This window comes from Mustelus asterias, chromosome 21 (assembly GCF_964213995.1).
Source record: "Mustelus asterias chromosome 21, sMusAst1.hap1.1, whole genome shotgun sequence".
NCBI classification, from domain to species: Eukaryota; Metazoa; Chordata; class Chondrichthyes; order Carcharhiniformes; family Triakidae; genus Mustelus; species Mustelus asterias.
Genome location: NC_135821.1, coordinates 33522548 through 33543807, shown reverse-complemented (window position 1 = coordinate 33543807; position 21260 = coordinate 33522548). Strand labels below are relative to the sequence as shown.

The window sequence follows — 21260 nt, the reverse complement described above, 5'->3', positions numbered from 1 at the left end:
AGAAGGATTTTAGAATTCTGTAAAAGAGGACTAAGATATCGATAAGGACAAAAGAGATTATGAGCGTAAACTAGCAAGAGACGTAAAACAGATTGTAAATGTTTCTACAGGTATGTAATAGATTAATATTAGGAAAGATTAATGAAGTAGATGAGTTTCAGTGAAAGTGGACCGTTGAGAGGCAGAGGCAAGAATAAAGAACTGTAGGAAACATTAAACAGATATTTTGTATCTTTTTTTATGGTAGAGGATGCAAAAAATATTCCCGCAAAAGTGAGGCTTCAAGGGTCCAACAAGGATGAGGAACTAAAAAAATCAGAATAAGTAAAGAAATAAGACTGGAAAAAAAATGTGTCTAAGTGGTGACAAATCCCTGAGACCCAAGTTGTGGAGAAATTTCTTCACTGGCAAAGGGTTGTGAACTTTTGGAATTCTCTACCTTGGATGTTCAGTTGTGAGCATATTCAAGACAGGGTGTTGGATTTCTTTCTACTAAGGCAATTAAGGAATATGGGAATAGCATTGCAAGGTAGAGTTAAGATAAATGATCAACTATTATTTTGTTGAACAGTGGAGCAGGCTCAAAAGTCTAAATGGCGTACTCCAGCTCCTATTTCCTATGTTTCCAACTATTCCAACATGTCAAGGAAACTGTGCTCTGAATAGATCTCCTCTGAACTACACCACGCTACTACTTCCATCTGTGTTCCCAGCGACAGTTCTCTCAACAGCAGCCTGTTGCTGTTGCTCCAGCCTAAGGCAGCCAAAGTACCATCTCTCTTGATAAGATCCAGAAAACCTCAAGTGAAGAAAATAAATCTTAGCAAGACTATTATGAATAAACCTTTTCCTACAAAGATGATAGAAAACAGATGTGAGTACAGATTGTGTAGTCTGTCTATGAGTTTAATCAGGGCCCTCAATTGTTGTTTAAGTTCTCACCTTACTTTCACTAATAGTTTTCAAGAAGCCTGGAAACCTGTGGACAGGCCGTTAAATTTGAAGGTCAGCTTAAATATTGCACCAATTGAGTGATTAGCATCTATAAATAGACAACATGCCACTTCCAAAGGGAGTGCAATCAGCCTAAAGCAGTCTAATTAAACACGCAAGTTACCAGACCCAATATGGCTCCAGTTGCACTCGCATGTTTCCATGTTTTCACATGCACCTAAATCAATGGGATCCTTGAGGTTAAAATTCCTCCCATGTCTCTCTTTCCTGTTATTTCTCTCTGCATCCCCTTCTCTTTTCCTTCTCACCATTTCTATCTCTGTCTCCCTTCCCCATTGCCCATTCTCTCTCTAACCCTTTTTTCCAATTTTTGCCTCTTTCACCCTATCACCTCGTCTCTCACCACTTCTATCTCTTCCAAGCACTTTCATTCTCTCTCTTTTTCTTCTCCATTATGTTTTCTAGAATCAAGATACACACATCTAAATAAGTGACAGAGAGAGCAGGGAAAAATGATGGAAGAAGTCTTCAGAAAATGCTTGCAGCATAGCTGTTGTCTGTATTTCCCATGTGTAATTATGGTGTGACATAATTGGCTTAAGCCAATATTTACTTTTATTTGAGTTGGGGGCTAAACCAAGACAAATTATTTTGATTGTTGAAACAAGACCTTGAACTTTAGTTTGAACAATGATGGGGGGGAAATAATATTAAGGAAAGAATGTGACAATTCGGATTTGCTTTCATTGTGAAAATTACAGTTTTGAATAAGCGTGCATTTTTGTCAGCATGATGTCTTAGGGCACTGTTATCCTGTGCTGCCAGCTTGATCCTGTAGCTGCAGCATACTGTTTGCAACTGGCAACGCTGTGTTACATCATGGGCAGCCCGTGGATGTGAATTACACAGTGGCCCTCAAGTAAATGGCACAAGGAATTAAAATCAAGCTTGGGTCTTCACTCCAATATAATACATGTTTCATGTTTTGAAACTGCAAGTGGAATGTCTGCACACTCAGCAGTGGGAAAGCACACAGCTTCACTTCCCCAGAGATCCACTGGATCACTAAAACATTGTTCTAAATTGTTTGATGGAATTGTATTCCCCTATGCTGTATAATAAAATTGTAACTGGTTCATTAAAAACATATTTACAATTACATTACACTTAAAATCTTCATCTGTACAATATCAAACCCAAGTAATGAGAGGTGTCCTTGCTGGCAGAGTATCTCACACAGCCTGATGCAGTCAGACTCAGCTCCAGAGTTTAAGGGAGCATTTTTAACCCGCCCATTGGAAGTGACAGGATTAGGTAGAATGCTGATTTTACTCCTGGTCTTGTTTATCATGGAAGTCAGCAGAGAGTAATATTGGAGGGGAGTATAAAACTGGCATTCCACCCAGTGAGTTCAGTTATAATTATCCCATTATTGTCACTTCTCCATTATAATCTACCTAGTAAGTAGTCTCACAACACCAGGTTAAAGTCCAACAGGTTTATTTGGTAGCACGAGCTTTCGGAGCACTGCCCCTTCATTAAGTGAGTCACCTGATGAAGTAAGAACATAGTTGCCACAATTGTTTCATTGATTTTCAGTCATCACTTTAATTCTGCTTTAACATTCTGATTTGCAGAAAGTCATGCACACAAGGAAGCGTCACTCAGAACTCTATCATGAACTAAATCAGAAATTCCACACCTTGGACAGATTCCGAGATCCCGAACTCTCAGGATTTAAGGTGAGGAAAGTTAATGTACTTCAGAATTCTGCATGTCCTTGTTTTTTTTTTATTTTAATTAGCACTGTTTTGCTAAATGATATCAGAGGCCTGCTTTGAATCATGATCATTGAGATTTAAATCCACATTCCTAATCATGACAAAACACCAATGTTAGGTAAGTGAAGGTATACATTACAAAAAGAACTGTACTTGAACAAATGCTTCAAATATTCATGCAAATTGTTCTCTTTGGCCTTAAGGCAGGAATGAAAATCTAAAATATATTGAAAGTCTTGTGTATCCTCATATTTCATTCCAAATTTTCCTTTTCGAAATTCTTTATCTACATTTATAATGGATGTTACCTATGTCAACTTGTCACACCATAATTACACCTCCTCATCAGTGGTAACCGGGGCTCAGTTTTACATCCTGAAGCTTAATTTATATTGTAGAAAGCTCCATTGTTCAACTAATTGCAGCTATTTGCTTCCCAAATTGTTGTAGGCTTTGCTTTTTAACCGTAAATAATAAAAAAAAATCAGAGTATTGTATGCAAGGACAAATATTTTACACATATGGCCTGGTCGACTGATCCTTCATCACTTCATCATAAAAGGTGAGAAACTTAGTCCCGGCTCTGTTCAGGTGCAATCCATCCGGTTTGTACAGGCCCCATCTCTCCCAGACTCAATCCCAATGTCTCAAGAATCTAAAGCCCTCCCTCCTATGCCATCTTTCCAGCCACACATGAACCTTCTTATTTTCCTATTGCTATACTCATTCATGCATGGGACTGGGAATAATCTAAAATTACTACATTTAAGGTCCTGCTTGTTAATTTTCTACCTAGCTCCCTAAAGTCTGACTATAGGACTTTCTACCTATATCGTTGGTACCAATGCGGACCACAACTGCTGGCTGATCACCCCCCCCTGTCAGGGTGCTCTACAGCCACACAGTGACACCCTTGACGTTGGCACCAGGGAGGCAACAAACCATCCTGGGTTCACACCTGTAGCCACTGAAATTTCTAGTTTGTCCCTAGCTATCAAATCATCTAGTCTTTCTTATAGACTTTATTGTACCCCTCCTATGCAGCTGAGCCACCCATGATACCATAGACCTGACTCCAACTGCACTCCTCAGATGAACCAACACTCCCATCAGTATTCAGAACTGAATATTCATTGAGAATTGGGATGCACTCAGCGGACTCGTGAACTACCTGCCTGTTTCTTTTTGACTGCTTAGTGCTCACCCATTCCTACCACCCCCCCCCCCCCCCCCCCCCCCCAGCCCTGCTTCCTGTATACTTCTAATCTATGGGGTGATTACATCTCTATATATGTGCTGTTCACATAGCTCTCAGCCTCATGGATGCATCGTAGTGACACCTGCTGCCACTCAAGTTCCAAAACCCAGAGATGAAGTTGCTTAAACTGATGACACTTCCTGCACACGTGGTTTTCCAGGGCATGGGAAGTGTCCTGGACATCCCACATTGCACATGATGTACACTTTTGAGGTTGGAGCGGCCAGCCATTCTTATATTTATTAGTCAGCCTTGCTACTGCTAAAAAACCTTTCCATTACTAATACAAAGTACTCTCTGGATGGTGAGTGTCTTAGAGATATCTCAAAAGGTTTGGTCTGTGAGTTACTGAATTTGCTGGTAGAAGTTTAAAGGAGGGTACTGTCACAGGATACAGTCACAATCAGAGGAGAAAGTTGGTGGAAGTGCAAGGCTCATGCAACATGGTGCGGTGGAGAGGTGGGTGGGGGGTTGGTGGGTAATGGATGGCCTTGAAGAGGTGGTGTGGTCTCAGAAATTCAGGATACAGCTGGGCTCAACAGCAGGGGTCAGGGTCAGGAGGGACATGGGCAAGTCAACAGGAAAGAGAACAGCAGAGAGATCAAGAGTGTCAGCATAAATAATAATAGGGTCCAGGTTAATGCGGGGTGGGTGGTGTCTGTATGATTACAGGAGGGAAAAGAATTAGGCGGTGGTGATTGTGGAGCAAGATAGGGGCAGTTTGGTGGGTAACGGAGGGAGGGTAGAATGTGTTCGAAGCACTACCAAACCTCAAACGCACTACTTTCAATATCTAAAAGTTGTTGAGTTGTTACTGAAACTTCATAAGCAATCAGTATGGGAGGGTCCTCAGAAAAAGTGGGAGCTCTTAATGACTCATCATTTGGCCAAGTGAAGGTGCAGACTATTAGTTATTAGTTCACTCCATGGGGAACCAGGCTCAACTGAGTAATGCTCTTGCAGTTTCAGTATTTAATAAAGCCACATTGTCTAATGACATCCAACAGATGTGGCAGAGAGACTTCACCGGGGAGCATTCTGGGATTCGCCGCAGTCACCCTGACTGTATAGTGTGTAGAGGAAGAACTGGTGTCAAGGAGCAGTTAAACCCGAAACAGCTTGAAAGTTGTTTAAATTCTGAAGTCTGAAGTCACTCATGTCACACTCACACCTGCCCCCAAAGACAGAACAAGAAATACGGATTCACAGGGAGGAGCAACATGAGAGTACCATTTGTCGCCTTGGAATCACTCCTCAATGCAGATTGATAAGAGTGATCATGTCCCTGCACCCCAATCACCACTTGCACGTTATAAATATATATCCCTGGATATCTTAATCATGCCCATTAGTTTGTAGTTCACTCACTGAGAATGCCTCATCTACACAAGATGTTTCTGCTGATTGGGTGCATCCTATCTTGCCTTCAGAACAAGCACAGTCATGCTCCTCACTGACTATGTAGGTGGCCTGTTCCTCATGAGGGGTGCAAACTTGGAGGTCTGCCATTTCCCCTCTGGTCTTTGTCAATTTCCTCTTGTTGTGGACATTGTTTTCCTGCAGAAAGATGAAAGAATGGATTGCCATGAGCAGTTTTGGAACATGCAGGTCCATGGCAGCTCTGAGCCCTGCCCAGTCAGTTAGTGATTAAGAAGCCTGTGTCCTGTAACTGATAGGAGATTGAGAGCATCGAATGGCTGGCACACATTCAATGCTAATGTTCCACCTGCTGATCTTGTATGACATCCATGTGCACCTGAACCATCTGACTGGGTGGCACGGTAACACAGTGGTTAGCACTGCTGCTTCACAGCTCCAGGGACCTGGGTTCGATTCCCGGCTTGGGTCACTGTCTGCGTGGAGTTTGCACATTCTCCTCGTGTTTGTGTGGGTTTCCTCCGGATGCTCCGGTTTCCTCCCACAGTCCAAAGATGTGTGGGTTATGTTGATTGGCCATGCTAAAATTGCCCTTAGTGTCCTGAGATGCGTAGGTTAGAGGGATTAGTGAGTAAATATGTAGGGATATGGGGGTAGGGCCTGGGTGGGATTGTGGTCGGTGCAGACTCGATGGGCCAAATGGCCTCTTTCTGTACTGTAGGGTTTCTATGATTCCATAAGACCATAAGACATAGGAGCGGAAGTAAGGCCATTCGGCCCATCGAGTCCACTCCACCATTCAATCATGGTTGATTTCAACTCCATTTACCCGCTCTCTCCCCATAGCCCTTAATTCCTCGAGAAATCAAGAATTTATCAATTTCTGTCTTGAAGACGCTCAACGACTCGGCCTCCACAGCCCTCTGTGGCAATGAATTCCACAGACCTACCACTCTCTGGCTGAAGAAATTTCTCCTCATCTCTGTTCTAAAGTGACTCCCTTTTATTCTAAGGCTGTGCCCCCGCGTCCTAGTCTCCCCTGCTAATGGAAACAACTTCCCTACGTCCATCCTATCTAAGCCGTTCATTATCTTGTAAGTTTCTATTAGATCTCCCCTCAACCTCCTAAACTCCAATGAATATAATCCCACGATCCTCAGACGTTCATCGTATGTCAGGCCTACCATTCCTGGGATCATCCGTGTGAATCTCCGCTGGACCCGCTCCAGTGCCAGTATGTCCTTCCTGAGGTGTGGGGCCCAAAATTGCTCACAGTACTCCAAATGGGGCCTAACCAGTGCTTTATAAAGCCTCAGAAGTACATCCCTGCTTTTGTATTCCAAGCCTCTTGAGATAAATGACAACATTACATTTGCTTTCTTAATTACGGACTCAACCTGCAAGTTTACCTTTAGAGAATCCTGGACTAGGACTCCCAAGTCCCTTTGCACTTTAGCATTATGAATTTTGTCACTGTTTAGAAAATAGTCCATGCCTCTATTCTTTTTTCCAAAGTGCAAGACCTCGAACTTGCCCACGTTGAATTTCATCAGCCACTTCTTGGACCACTCTCCTAAACTGTCTAAATCTTTCTGCAGCCTCCCCACCTCCTCAATACTACCTGCCCCTCCACCTATCTTTGTATCATCGGCAAACTTGGCCAGAATGCCCCCAGTCCCGTCATCTAGATCGTTAATATATAAAGAGAACAGCTGTGGCCCCAACACTGAACCCTGCGGGACACCACTTGTCACCGGTTGCCATTCTGAGAAAGAACCTTTTATCCCAACTCTCTGCCTTCTGTCTGACAGCCAATCGTCAATCCATGTTAGTACCTTGCCTCGAATACCATGGGCCCTTATTTTACTCAGCAGTCTCCCGTGAGGCACCTTGTCAAAGGCCTTTTGGAAGTCAAGATAGATAACATCCATTGGCTCTCCTTGGTCTAACCTATTTGTTATCTCTTCAAAGAACTCTAACAGGTTTGTCAGGCACGACCTCCCCTTACTAAATCCATGCTGACTTGTCCTAATCCGACCCTGCACTTCCAAGAATTTAGAAATCTCATCCTTAACGATGGATTCTAGAATTTTGCCAACAACTGAGGTTAGGCTAATTGGCCTATAATTTTCCATCTTTTTTCTTGTTCCCTTCTTGAACAGTGGGGTTACAACAGCGATTTTCCAATCCTCTGGGACTTTCCCTGACTCCAGTGACTTTTGAAAGATCATAACTAACGCCTCCACTATTTCTTCAGCTATCTCCTTTAGAACTCTAGGATGTAGCCCATCTGGGCCCGGAGATTTATCAATTTTCAGACCTTTTAGTTTCTCTAGCACTTTCTCCTTTGTGATGGCAACCATATTCAACTCTGCCCCCTGACTTTCCTGAATTGTTGGGATATTACTCATGTCTTCTACTGTGAAGACTGACGCAAAGTACTTATTAAGTTCCTCAGCTATTTCCTTGTCTCCCATCACTAGATTACCAGCGTCATTTTGGAGCGGCCCAATGTCTACTTTTGCCTCCCGTTTGTTTTTAATGTATTTAAAGAAACTTTTACTATCATTCCTAATGTTACTGGCTAGCCTACCTTCATATTTGATCCTCTCCTTCCTTATTTCTCTCTTTGTTATCCTCTGTTTGTTTTTATAGCCTTCCCAATCTTCTGACTTCCCACTACTCTTTGCCACATTATAGGCTCTCTCTTTTGCCTTGATGCATTCCCTGACTTCCTTTGTCAGCCATGCCTGCCTAATCCCCCCTCTGATAACCTTTCTTTTGTTTGGGATGAACCTCTGCACTATGACTACCTGATGCCCTTATGAAAATGTTAGTTTGCAGTGAGCAGACAGTGCACTTAACCTGGCAGTGTACAGGAGGTCATTCATTATCTCCCTAAACTGTTGGCTGGTTCTTTTTTTGGGCCCCATGGACACTAACCACCCCATTAACCTCTTCCCAGACTGTCATGGTCAGATGGGAGGAATACTGGGAAACAGCACCTCCAGCTTTTTCTGGACTGATGGAGGAGAGTCTCCAGGGAGGCTTTGCTGAGCTGCTGGCGTTAAAGGTTGTTTTCTTCTTAGACATTTCTGTCTGGAGTTCCTGGTTGTGAATGGTTGTCTGGATGGCCTTTAAATATGGTGCCCATATCTTCAATCACTCCCACTTCCATGCCTGCCATTGAACTTAAACCTCAGCAAAAAATTCTATCTGGGGTCTCTGATGTTCAGCCTAAGTAACAACTAAACTCATGCAGAATTTTTTTAATAATTAAACTTGACAGCTTTAAAGAACACATTCATTTTAGCAGAAGAACAATATATATGTAAAATAACCAATTACTTTTGCCTTATAAACTGGTGTATTATTTGACTTACCGGCTACATTGTGACTTTATATGATGATGTAAAACAGGTGGCAGATTCACATGTCACTAACATGTTTGCCAACATTGGTTTAATCTTCCAAGGTACACAACTAAACTTTATTAGTAAGTTTATACATTTGACCATGAATGTTGATATGTTCTTCCTTCACAGTAAAATTGTGCTTACATATTGGATATATTTTTCAAGCATCTGACATTGATTGTTTTCATTAAATAGTATGTAAACTGCTCTGGCCATCATACGTCACCATTTGTGACCTGATAGCTGCACTCATCTAATTCTAGCCTCCTGAATATCTCATTTCAATTTCTTCGCTATTGGTGTCTGTGCCTTTAGCTGCATAGGGTCTTAGCTCTCGAATTCTTTCCTGACATCATTCCGCTTCTCTACTTCTCTTTCTTACTTAAAACCTTCCTCATTGTCCAAGCTTTGAGTCATCTGATCTATAATCTCCTTGTGTGGGTTATGTCATATTTTGTTTATCATGCTCCTATAAAGTGCATGGGATGTTTTGTAACATGAAAGGTACTATCGAAGTAAAATTTGTTGAAATTGAAAGTGTTGATGGTTATTTTACAGTGTGTGTACTTTTCATTGTTGTGCCACAATATTCATGGAGTTACAAAATGGTCTGCTGGTCACTTGTGAGAATTTCTTCAGAGAGTATGCTGCTACCTGACTTTAACTATAAATCCCAACTTCATGGCTTAAGATGGTTGGCAATGCAAGCCCAACCTGTCCAATCTGACACATGTATCCAAATCCATATTGTCAACAGAGAGAACATATGTCCCAGTGTGATTGCCTGATTTTTTTTGTTGCTTAGCAATGCACACAGGTTGCTCCACAGGATGTGAGGAAATCCCATGACTTCACCTTCAAAACATAGAGAAAGTGTTCAATAAGCATGTCAATTACAATTATTACATACGCACAGCAGCAGATGCCACAAACTATATACATTGTGTAGTAAAATATACCAGGGAGCATATCAAAGCTTTAATTTAATCAAGAGGTCCAGATGCTGTTGACAAGCAGTCAGTGCTTTACTCACATGGTTCATGGCATACCTGCTGACCTCCCAAGATGTGGAGATGCCGGCGTTGGACTGGGGTGAACACAGTAAGAGTTTTAACAACACCAGGTTAAAGTCCAACAGTTTATTTGCTACCAAATAAACCTGTTGGACTTTAACCTGGTGTTGTTAAAACTCTTACTGTGACCTCCCAAGAGTCAGGCGGCCATTATTTGTCTGAGAAAAGACAATTATATAACACTGTCAGAATTTATGCGCTGTTTCCCTGAGGGTGCCACTAGGTCTGACAGTACATAGCTCACCCTTAGAGCCCACTGACCCTTGGTTTGATACCAAGTCTGTCATGAGTTCAGTGATCTCCTTGCAGCAACTTTAATGGTGATAAAACTTTCCTCACTGTCCATACATACAGCTCCTTGAGCCAGTTCAATCATTCAATTAGATCATAACTGAATTGTACCCCATTTACTTGCACTAGTTCCATATCGCTTGATGTTCTGATCACAAAGACTATCAATTTTATCTTGAAATCTCCAGTTAACTGCCAACAACCTTTTTGGGTAGTGAGTTCTAAATTTCCACTAGTCTTTTTGTGAAAGGTTCTTCCTCATTTTCCTCCAAAATTCCCCAGTGTAATTTTCAGATGTCGATTTCCTCACCAGAGAAAATTATTTTGCTGTATCTATACTTGTATTCCAAATCCCTTCAGATAAAGGCCAGCATTCCATTAGACTTTTCAGTTAGAGTTAGGGAGGTGAAACCCTTCAGACTTTGCTCTCTTGTTCATGATCTTGCAACCCCGATGGAAAACCACATCAGATGGGCTTGGCTGTGATGCCCACTGCAGTTACATTCACTGTCTAAATTCAACTTGGGAACATAGAGGGGAAATAGAAAGACACCATCTTATGCAGTACATAATTCCAATTGGCTTCTGCATTCTAACTTCAGTGTGATTCATAGATGTCAATATTTTCTGTTTTATTTCCTTTCACAGCAAGAGAAGCAATGTAGCATTTCCTCAGCAGAAGCTGAAAAGAGCACGCCAACTGTAAGTGTAACAGGGCAGCTATTCCAGTTACTGTGCGGGAATGAATACTGGGCAGCTGGTGATCTGAAGGAACCAGGCTGGGTACTCCAGGCAATTTGATGAACATTTCTGTGTAAATGCACAAAAGTACAAAGATCAGCATGCAGGACATTATAAAAATAGTTGATCTACAGAGGAAAAATAGTGAGTGAAAGTATATCAAGACACAGGAAATGCAGGAATGTAGATAATTGGGGATAATGTAGATAATTTAATGGATACTCACTTTAAAGTGGTGCAGTGTTTACCCAAACTGGTTATTATGGATATAGAGTTGATTACAAAAGAAGGAGTCACCCAGAGAGGGATGTACCTATTGGGATGGATTTTGTACTACCCTGCCACTGAGTTTGAAGGCAACGTGCATGTAAAATCCAGCAGGTAACCTTCCCACTGCCTACACACCCAGACCAACGGGATGGGGAGCGGGGTGGGGGGAGGTGGCTGGAGGAGGCATCGGGTGGCCCGTCCAACCTTGGACCTTTTGAGTCGCTTAAGTAGCCAATTAATGATAATTTTAGGATCTCATCCCACCCCTGCCAGCATTTTACCCACAACAGGAAGAGACTCATGCCATGCAGGAAACTCAATAGCTTTAGCTGTATGAGCTGGTTCAGACAAGGTGGAAAGGGCCTCCTTTGTGGATTTCCTGGGCCCATCAGAGGCACTACCCAAGGTCTTCCATCCCTCCCCCTTTAACCCTCCCCTGGCCTCTTGAATCCAAACCCCATCCAGTTCACCCCCCTTTCTGAGATCCCTGACTCCAGACTTACCTGGAGTCCTTAACATGATGGGACTGCTTGAAGTGTAAGTGGCCACTGATTGCAGTGGGCACTGCTGGAACTATAGAGCTGCTAGCCATCCTTTTGACTGGCAGCTCTCAAGACAGCTCCCAAAATAGGGGTGAAAGTCTCACCTTAAAACAATTAATGATGCTTCCATCATCAACTTATTGTGGCGAAGCTGTTGGGATAGTGCCTTTCACCCTATTGACAAATGCCAATCCAGGCAACAGAATAAGATGAATGAGTCACTCCAAGCCTTTCAGACGCAGCTGAAGTTTGATGACTTGTTTTTCATCCATAGCGGCATCAATGAATAATATTGTCAAATCTCAAATTAAAACTAAATTTGGAATCTTCCAGAATTCGATACAGAGATTAAAAAAGCAAAACCCGATATCAAGGCCGGAATTTACCAGCTCCTTACGCCAGCGGGATTCTCTGGATGGAGATTTAGCTGAGCATCAAATTCTCTGTCCTTACCAGTGTGAATGGCCAGAAAATTCCAGCCCAACTGTCCACAATAACAGAATGTCCTGATTAGTTTAACTTGATTTAAAAACTGTCACTTCCGTACATTACTGACCAGTTTAATGATTGCTTTTTCTAGAAATTATCAAACCTTCCTCCAATTCTGTCATCACACTCTTATACTGGATTGAACAAATTGATCATTCAAATGCTGAACTAGTCAACAAAACACCAAGCTGGTTTTACTCATGGTCCAGTGGAAAACGGCACTATGTGCCATGCAAGCTATTCTGGACCAGTCTGCTGAATTAGCTGGTCTCAGCTGGTAAAGTATTAGGAAGTGAAGCAATTGACCCCGGTACTGCTAAGCTCATTGTTAATTAGCTAGTCTTTCTGCTCACGTACAGGAATCTCAATGAGAGTAGGCACCTATAGAGGAAAAAGAGGTAAAATTGAGCAAAACCAGGGTCACTGAAATAAGACTGAGTTAAAAATATTCTGTTCACAGGAGCAAACTATACCTGTGGAGCAATCATGGGACAACTTCAAGACCACAGCACCCAACACACTTCATTTAGATACCCAGGAAAATTTAGAACTTCATTCGCCAGAGTGGGAAACATCTGCCTCAATTCCTCTGGATACATCTGAAGGAGACTTTCAAACCGAAGTTTAAAGAGGATTCAGAGGTAAAAACAAACTAAATAACAGAAACAACAAGCTTGAAATATATATTTTCACACTGATGCTTTGAGAAGAATTTTTTGTGTGTTGAATCCCTGAATATTCTTTGAATTGTTGTGAACAAATCCTCATTTCTCAATCAGAAAGTGGAATTCTCCCGCACTCTGTTCTTATTTTCAACTTTCTCAATACGACTGCTAGGTGAGACTGCAAGACTGAATCAGTGAAACGACATCCCAGATCTACATACTGAAGACTCTGCTTCCCATATGATTTTCTTTTGATGTGCTTGTGTGAAACCCACAACTGAGACTAAAACGATTCAGGCACTAAATCTCTAGTTGGCAAAAATAAGTTATAAGATGAAAATTTATTTTCAGTCAGGCTACATTGTTTTTGTCTCACTATCTTATGTTGAAAAAGACAATCAAGCGACAGTTATTTTTAAGAATACTTTGTATATGCTTTGTCAGTCACAGCTTTGCAGCAGTTCTGTTTTGTGAAGACTGTGACTTATGACCTGGATTTTGCAATGGCTGCTCTTTCTGTCGACTTTTCCTTTGTCTCTTGCTGTTCCCCATATCCAATAATACTTTTTGTCCAACTGTTTTGAAAATGGATCAAGGGGGGTAATTGTGTGAGGCTCTGCGCTCAGTGTGAAGCCACACTCGACGCGAGCAGAGGTCACAATGAGATCAGTGACATTATAGTGCAATTTATTTGATCATATTCATGTCTCCTGAGGCTTTTTTCTTCTGAGGAAAGAGTCTCTCAAAATTATTTCTGTGCACATTCATGTTGGAGATAGAACTAGTTGGTACAGCATCAGTAAAACTATGGGGGAAATGTTTACATAGTCTGCCCATCAATAAACTAATGAGATAAAATACAGTGCTAGTTTTATAGCCCAACATTGAAACAAGAGAGCAGCAAGTGGACAGTAAAGCCAGCATTCTATCTGATCCTGTGCACTTCTCACCTGCCAGTTAGGTTAACTTGATTCCCAGCAAAGGTGTCTCTGGAGAGCATACTCTATAATAATCGTAAAATCATTGTTAAACCTTATTACATGATTTCCCATTAAAGGGGCCCATGGTCAGAAATATTGTGTCCTTTTTATAAATAAATGCACAGCTTTTTTCTCCACAAGTTCTTGACACTTAAAAATATGCACAGATCCTCTGTAGCATTGCTCATAGGAGATCAGGCTTTCAGAAGAGGAGTGTGTGCAGAGGTTTGGATATGGGAGCTGGACCATCTGACCAGTGAACAGATTTCGCATGATGTTTATGAGAGATGTGCTCAGAGATGGTGAAGTAAATTTTTATTATTTGTTCTTAGAAAATTTGATCCAATTAGGTTTTTGTTCTGTGCAGATATTTCATAGATATGTTAAATGAACACAAATGAATGCAACACATTTCCATATTATAAATATATATATATATAGGTCTTGCATTTAGCACGCCTGTCGCACCTCTAAGTGTCACATATGAAAGTGTACATCACAAACTTATCTGATTAATTGCAATGATTTTCACAAACCACCAACAAATCATAACTGAACAGTCTTTAAACATACAAACCAATAAGTAGTAAGTAGGAACAAGAACTATCAATCAAGACACAGCAGGCATAAAGCAGCTATCAATAAAAAGCATAACCAATGGAAGCTTTCAAAAACATTTTTCAGTTTTTTTGAATACTCACTTGATTTGTTGGCGACATCAGAATCATAAAAATACAAGTGGGGAAATTGAATCCATCCATTTTACTCTGCTCCTCCTTGCTCTCATTCAAAAACTCACTTTGCATCAGTAACCACTGGGGTAGCTAAAAAAGACTGCATCAAGTAGGCCGAAGACCTATTTTGCCCACAAAGTGACCAATTTGTGAAAGGTATCCTTTCACAGGTTTCTGACCACTGTGATATGATCCCTTTCATCAGCTTGTCAATAAAGGTTTGTTCTCATAATGGGGGCAATTTTCTGGCAGTGTTGCGCCCAGCTCCAATCCCACTAAGTTGAGAAAATTCCATGCGAGCCCAATTAGGAGATTTTACACCAGCCACAAACAAGTTGGCAATTTTCCTGGTCCGTTCCCGTTGGCGTGAACTGGATCGCGCCAAGAAAGGGTGACAAAGTGATTAGCATGCATCTGATTGCATTCTAATATAATTAAATATCATTAGAAAGTTTAAAGTCAGATCTTCTGCCCTCACACAATTTTCCAACCTACCAACTGGGCGCCAATTACAACTGGCCCTGATGAGCGTGGACCAGGCGTGATGCACTCCGAGAATCAGTGGTGGGGTGAGTTCTCTCTCTACACTTACCTCCCAGGTGCCTAGGGGATCCTCCAAGGGAGGGGCTGTCATGGGATGTGCTCGGGCTGACCTGGAAGGGCACAGGTCAGGGGCCTTTTCCAAGTGTTGTATGGCAAGTCATCCCTCTGTAGCCTTGAAACCCTTTGATTAGTCTCCCAATATATTGAGCTGAAGGATCTGTCAGATGTGTGTGTAAGTCTTCCCCCTGATGTGGTGGAAATCTTTGAACTGCTTATTTTACATTCAATTTAATTCCCCTTGTTGGATGATTTGTAGGAGGATCGGAGTTCAGATGGAGGATGAACTCCATGTGGGAAAGGGGTCAAACACAGAAGAGTTGTGGCTTTGAGGTGAAAGATTTATTAACGTTGATTATTTCCACGGACATTTAGACAGGCAGACACCATCCCAAACGATAGTGTGTGCCTGTGCCCACTCGGTGCACCAATAACTTCTTCATCTTACTTGGCCTACTGCTACGTATGGGTGTCTCCCCTGGATGCACAAAAGAAGTGGAGATAGATGCCTGCTGCTTTCCACACCCTGTAGCCTACGAGTTATTTTAGCAGGCATCCTCTGGGGGGGCCTAGACTTTGAGAGCCCCATTCAACTTTTGGATGTCACTGGTATCACCTTGTTCTGCCTACTGCCCAGGAGATGTGCCAATGTGAGGAAGGAGGCATTCAGAAGGGCTGAGACTGCCAAGGTCGCGTGGGTGGAAGGTTCCAGGATTGGCTCCAGCACTTCATCCTCCTGCTCATGGGCCCCTGGGCTACTCCATGGGACATCCTGGAGGCCCAACATTGTCTGCACCATGATGTTGAAGCCCTAAGCAATGTCCTTGTGGGCCTGGACCAAGCTCTGGAGCCTCTCAGCAATCTGTGTCTGGAGCATGCTCTCGAGACCCTCAGCAATGGTCCTCAGAGACTGAGCCATGCCTTGGACTCCACCACTCATGACTCGATATCCTGCCCAGGCTTTTCACTGCGGATACCTGCCTTGCAGTGTTGGCCTGGGTGCCACGCAATACTGGCAACATCTCCTGCGAATGACGTCCTTGGGACTCCTCCAAGTGACCTTGCAGTTGCTGGAATGTCATTGATATCCCCATCTGGATTTCCCAGCTCTGCCTTTGCATCTCCAACAGCTCTGGCAGAAACCTTTCCAGAGGCTCGGAATCTGGTTGGGGGCCAGATTGTTTGCTGGAGTCCTGCAGACCAATGTCTGCCCAATCCCATGGAAGTTCCTGCCTCCACCTGATGTGCATCATTGTAACGTGCACCAGATAGTGACCCAGAAGCCTGTGCATGAATATGTCCCACTGAGATGCGTGTCTCTGAGCTGGTGGATGGAGCAGGTGAAAGCATTGATGAGTGATTGATGTCCTCCTCCGAGGTGCTCTCCAGGGTTGCAAGGGGAGCGATGACTCCAGATGGCCCGGCTTCATCTTATGGTGATCCTGCAAGATTACGGACATGGATACAGAGACTGGGAGGGACAAGGGTTGAGGAAATAGACAACTCACTTGAGACTGGTCATCTAGATGAAGGTGCAGTGGGTCTTCACTTCTCTGGCACAGGCCAACCTCACTGTCAGTCACAACTCCTGGTCCTTCACCATCTGCAGCACCCTTTCCTCATAGTGAGTAAGGACTTGCAACTCTCCCTCTCCCTTTCATTAAGGGCTATCTTCCCCTGTGGGGACACAAGGATGACATTGTGAGCTGGACTGGCATGTCTGGGGTCTACATAAAATGGCATATGTGGGCACTGTGCCAAAACAGGAAGGGGTTGTGATGAGGCATTCCAAGGGGTTTCTAAGGAAGATGTTGGGGGTTTATGTGTTGATAGGTTGAGAGGGAGCAGGGAGTGGATTCATGCTTATATTCCAGGGGTGACAGACGGGACTGATGCCAGGAGGAGACAGGTAGTCACTCACCCTTGCAGCTTATATGAGATCACTCATTTTTTTCCGACAAGGTCCTCCTTGTCAAGCTGCTGGCAGTGACTGCTGCTGCCACCACATCCCAGGCGAGGTTGGTCTGCCCAGATCTGGGGCTTATACTCACTCGGGTTAAAGGTGGCCCACCCCTCCAACAGCCTGTTGAGGGGCATGATTTTACCACCTCGCCGCGTCAGGCGATCAGCGCAGCGAGCTGGGAAAACAGCGTGTGAAGCTAAAAGGATTTGCACAAAGCTTATCAGCTTGAGATTGACTGAATTTCATTATCATTAGGATGTTCATCATGTATGCTCCCCATCTCTCGGCAAGACGTCACGCCAGCGGGAATCGCTAACACAGACCTGGCTTGCTGGTCTTACCAGGAGGCTCAGAGGCCCAACCTGACTGGTCAGGGTAACCCTAACACCACTTGTTCACAGATAGAACAATGCTCCTTCTCTTACCTAGGTACAGTGTCAGCAGTGGTCACTGCTCCTGGTGGTAATGTTAGAGTGAAGAGCTCCCAAACCTCTGATAACACCAGCAGAAGGTCAACTCTGGTCCCTTATAAGGCCATGTCAGCAGCTCATTAACTGATGGACATAAAATCTGGTTAAACTCCCCAAAATGGCTGAGGCAACGCTGCTACTGTCCGCTTCATGTTATTTTATCCACAGTCTGATAATCATAGAATCATTGAAGTTACAGCACAATAACCTACTCAATGATGCCCAGTTTGGGGTTTGCCAGGGTCACTCAGCTCGTGACCCCATCACTAAATCCCCCGCTGTCAATATCCTTGAGGTTACCATCGACCAGAAACTTAACTGGACTCACCACATAAATACAATGGCTACAAAAGCAGGTCAGAGGCTAGGAATACTGTGGCGAGTAACTCACCTCCTGACTCCCCAAAACCTATCCGCCATCTACAAGGCACAAGTCAGGAGTGTGATGGAATACTCTTCACTTGTCTGGGTGGGTGCAGCTCCAACAATATTCAAGAAGTTTGACACCGCCCAGTTGATTGGTACCACATGAAAAATATTCCACCACCGACGCTCAGTATCAGCAGTGTGTACTATCTACAAGATGCACTGCAGAAATTCGCCAAAGATCCTTAGACAGCACCTTCCAAACCCACGAACACTTGCATCTAAAAAGACAAGGGCAGCAGATACATGAAAACACACCACCTGCAAGTTCCTCTCCAAGCCACTCACCATCCTGACTTGGAAACATATCACCGTTCCTGAGTCAAAACCCTGGAATTCCCTCCATAATGGCAATGTGGGTCAACCCACAGAACATGGACTGTAGTGATTCAAGAAAGCAGCTCACCACCACCTTCTCAATGGCAACTAGGGATGGGCAATAAATGCTGGCCCTAGCCAGTGACGACCTTGTCCCATGAATGAATTGAAAAAGCATTCAGTTTGTGTTGCTTGTGCTGGCACTTGGGAAGAGCAATCATACTTTGTCCCACTTCCCTGCTTTTTGTCTATAGCCCTGTCAGTTATTCATCCTCACGTACCTGTTTAACTCCCCTTGAAATTATTAGAGATCAACTTCTACCTCCTTTTCAGGTAAAGCTTTCCAGATCTTAGCAACTCCCCCAGTACAATCATTTCTCCACTTACCCCTCTGGATCTTTTGCCAATGATTTTAAATCAATGACCTCTAGTTATTGACTCAGTTGCAGGGGGAATTTTTTTTCTGTAATTGCACATTTCCTAAATGTTCTAAATATCTTAAAAGGAGAAATGTGCTTAGATATGGAGTGAGTATGGGAAGTGGCTGTACATGAATTGCTCCTGTTAGTGGAGCCAGTATGGACACCATGGGCCGAATGGTTTTCGTCTATGCTTTACCGATGCTATGATTTATGATATTCTTTCAAAACTCTCATAATCTTGAAAACCTCTATCAGGTCATCTCCGAGCCTTCAGTGGGTCAGTGGGACTAGGCAAAGTGCAGGTCAGTGGGACTAGGCAAAAAATGGTTCAGCACAGACACGAAGGGCCAAAAGGCCTGTTTCTGAGCTGTAATTTTCTATGGTTCTATGGTTCTGTCCTCCAAGGAGAACATGCCTAAGTTTTTTTTAACTCCCTCATTTGTGAAGTCTGTCATGCCTGGCAATATCCTGGAAACGTCCGTTCTGAGCCTGGCCCTTTCTCAGGTCTTTACACCTTTCCTGAAGTGTGCTTCCCTATTTGTCCACTGTTATCTAGTAGTGGCCTAACCATTGATTTGTAAAGTGCTAGTATGATCTCTTTGCTTTTATATTCCAAGCCTCTGTTTATAAGCCCAAGTAAACCATCTGCTTCTTTAACTTGCCCTGCCACATTTTTAATGAGTTGTGTTCATTGACAGCAAGATCGCTCTGCTCATCTGCAATTTTCAAAGTTGTGCCATTTATAGTATTCTAGCTTTTCATAGTACTCATACCAAACGTATCCTCATTTAGTTCCATTTGTCACACATCTGCCCATTCCATCATATAGTTAATATACTTAAGCAGCTAAAAGGTAAACAAGGCACTAACCTGCTTCACTCACTTTAATTCCTTGTCTTCATGAGTCAAATGGTCTGTTTTGGAGCGATCAGCCTTTTTATGTCTGTGTGTCATTTGTTTTTTTGAAGTCGATCAGTTTTTAACTTGTATTTTAGGTTGCAATGGATGAGAAAAATATAACCCTCCTGTAAAGTTTATGTTCTTGCCTTTTATTATATCACAAACATTATTCATAGGGCTAGGTTTTTCACTTTAGTCAAAAATCAAGATGATATCCAAAAGGGTAGGTTTTCTGTGGTGAGATACTCACCGGACTTCCCAGAGCCTCTTTTTCATCTACAAGTCGGGATATAAAAGAATGCTCTCCATTTGCCTGGATGATTGCAGCTGCAACAACATTCAACAAGCTCAACACCATCCAGGATGAAGCAGCCCCTTTAATTGACAGCCCATCCATCATCTTTTAACGCCTGCTCCTTCCATCGCCGGTGTGCCATGGCTGCGGTGTGTTATCTACAGAAGACCTTCCAGCAAATTGAATAAGTTTCTTCAGCAACACCTCACAAAACATTAGCTGCCACCATCTAGAAGGACAATGGCAGCAGGTACATGGAAACACTACAACCTCCAAAGTTCCCCTTCAGTCACACACTAGCCAACTTAGAAATGTATTGCCATTTCTTCATCACTGAGGGGGCAACATCCTGGTATTCCCTACCTTCCAAAATAGTGGAATTATCTTCACTAACTAAAGAACAAAGAAAATTACAGCACAGGAACAGGCCTTTCGGCCCTCCAAGCCTGCACCGACCATGCTGCCCGACTTAACTAAAACCCCCGACCCTTCCGGGGACCATATCCCTCTATTCCCATCCTATTCATGTACTTGTCAAGACGCCCCTTAAAAGTCACTACTGTATCCGTTTCCACTACCTCCCCCGGCAACGAGTTCCAGGCACCCACTACTCTCTCTGTAAAAAATCTGCCTCATACATCTCCTTTAAACCTTGCCCCTTGCACCTTAAATCTAAGCCCCCTAGTAATTAACTCTTTCACCCTGGGAAAAAGCTTCTGACTATCCACTCTGTCCATGCCCCTCATAATCTTGTAGACTTCTATCAGGTCTCCCTTCAACCTCTGTCGCTCCAGTGAGAACAAACCAAGTTTCTGCAACCTCTCCTCATAGCTAATGCCCTCCATACCAGGCAACATCCTGGTAAATCTTTTCTGTACCCTCTCCAAAGCCTCCACATCCTTCTGGTAGTGTGGTGACCAGAACTGAACACTATATTCCAAGTGCGGCCTAACTAAGGTTCTATAAAGCTGCCACATGACTTGCCAATTTTTTAACTCAATACCCCGGCCGATGAAGGCAAGATGCCGTATGCCTTCTTGATTACCTTCTCCACCTGCATTGCCATTTTCAGTGGCCTGTGTACCTGTACACCCAGATCCCTTTGCCTATCAATACTCTTAAGGGTTCTGCCATTTATTGTATATAACTGTATTTAACTGTTCAAGAAAGCTCACCTTCATAAGGGTAATTAGAGGTGAACAATAAAAGTTGGTCTTGCATCCTGAGGAGTGATTTAAAAAATAGTTCAAACATTTTCATCAGCTAGTTGGTCCACCCAATTTTTATTATTGCTA

At 43.1% G+C, this 21260-nt stretch overlaps 1 protein-coding gene across 1 annotated transcript in view; it reads left to right on the top strand.

The window, feature by feature from the left end:
* LOC144509533 (adhesion G protein-coupled receptor B2-like) overlaps positions 1-17328 on the top strand; it is a 962811-nt gene extending 945483 nt beyond the window's left edge. The window contains exons 30-33 of the mRNA XM_078238437.1: positions 2592-2696; positions 10799-10852; positions 16302-16511; positions 17134-17328. Coding sequence (XP_078094563.1) covers positions 2592-2696; positions 10799-10852; positions 16302-16511; positions 17134-17328 — 564 coding nt within the window. The remainder of the gene's footprint in view (positions 1-2591; positions 2697-10798; positions 10853-16301; positions 16512-17133) is intronic.
* The last annotated feature ends 3932 nt before the right edge of the window (positions 17329-21260 follow it).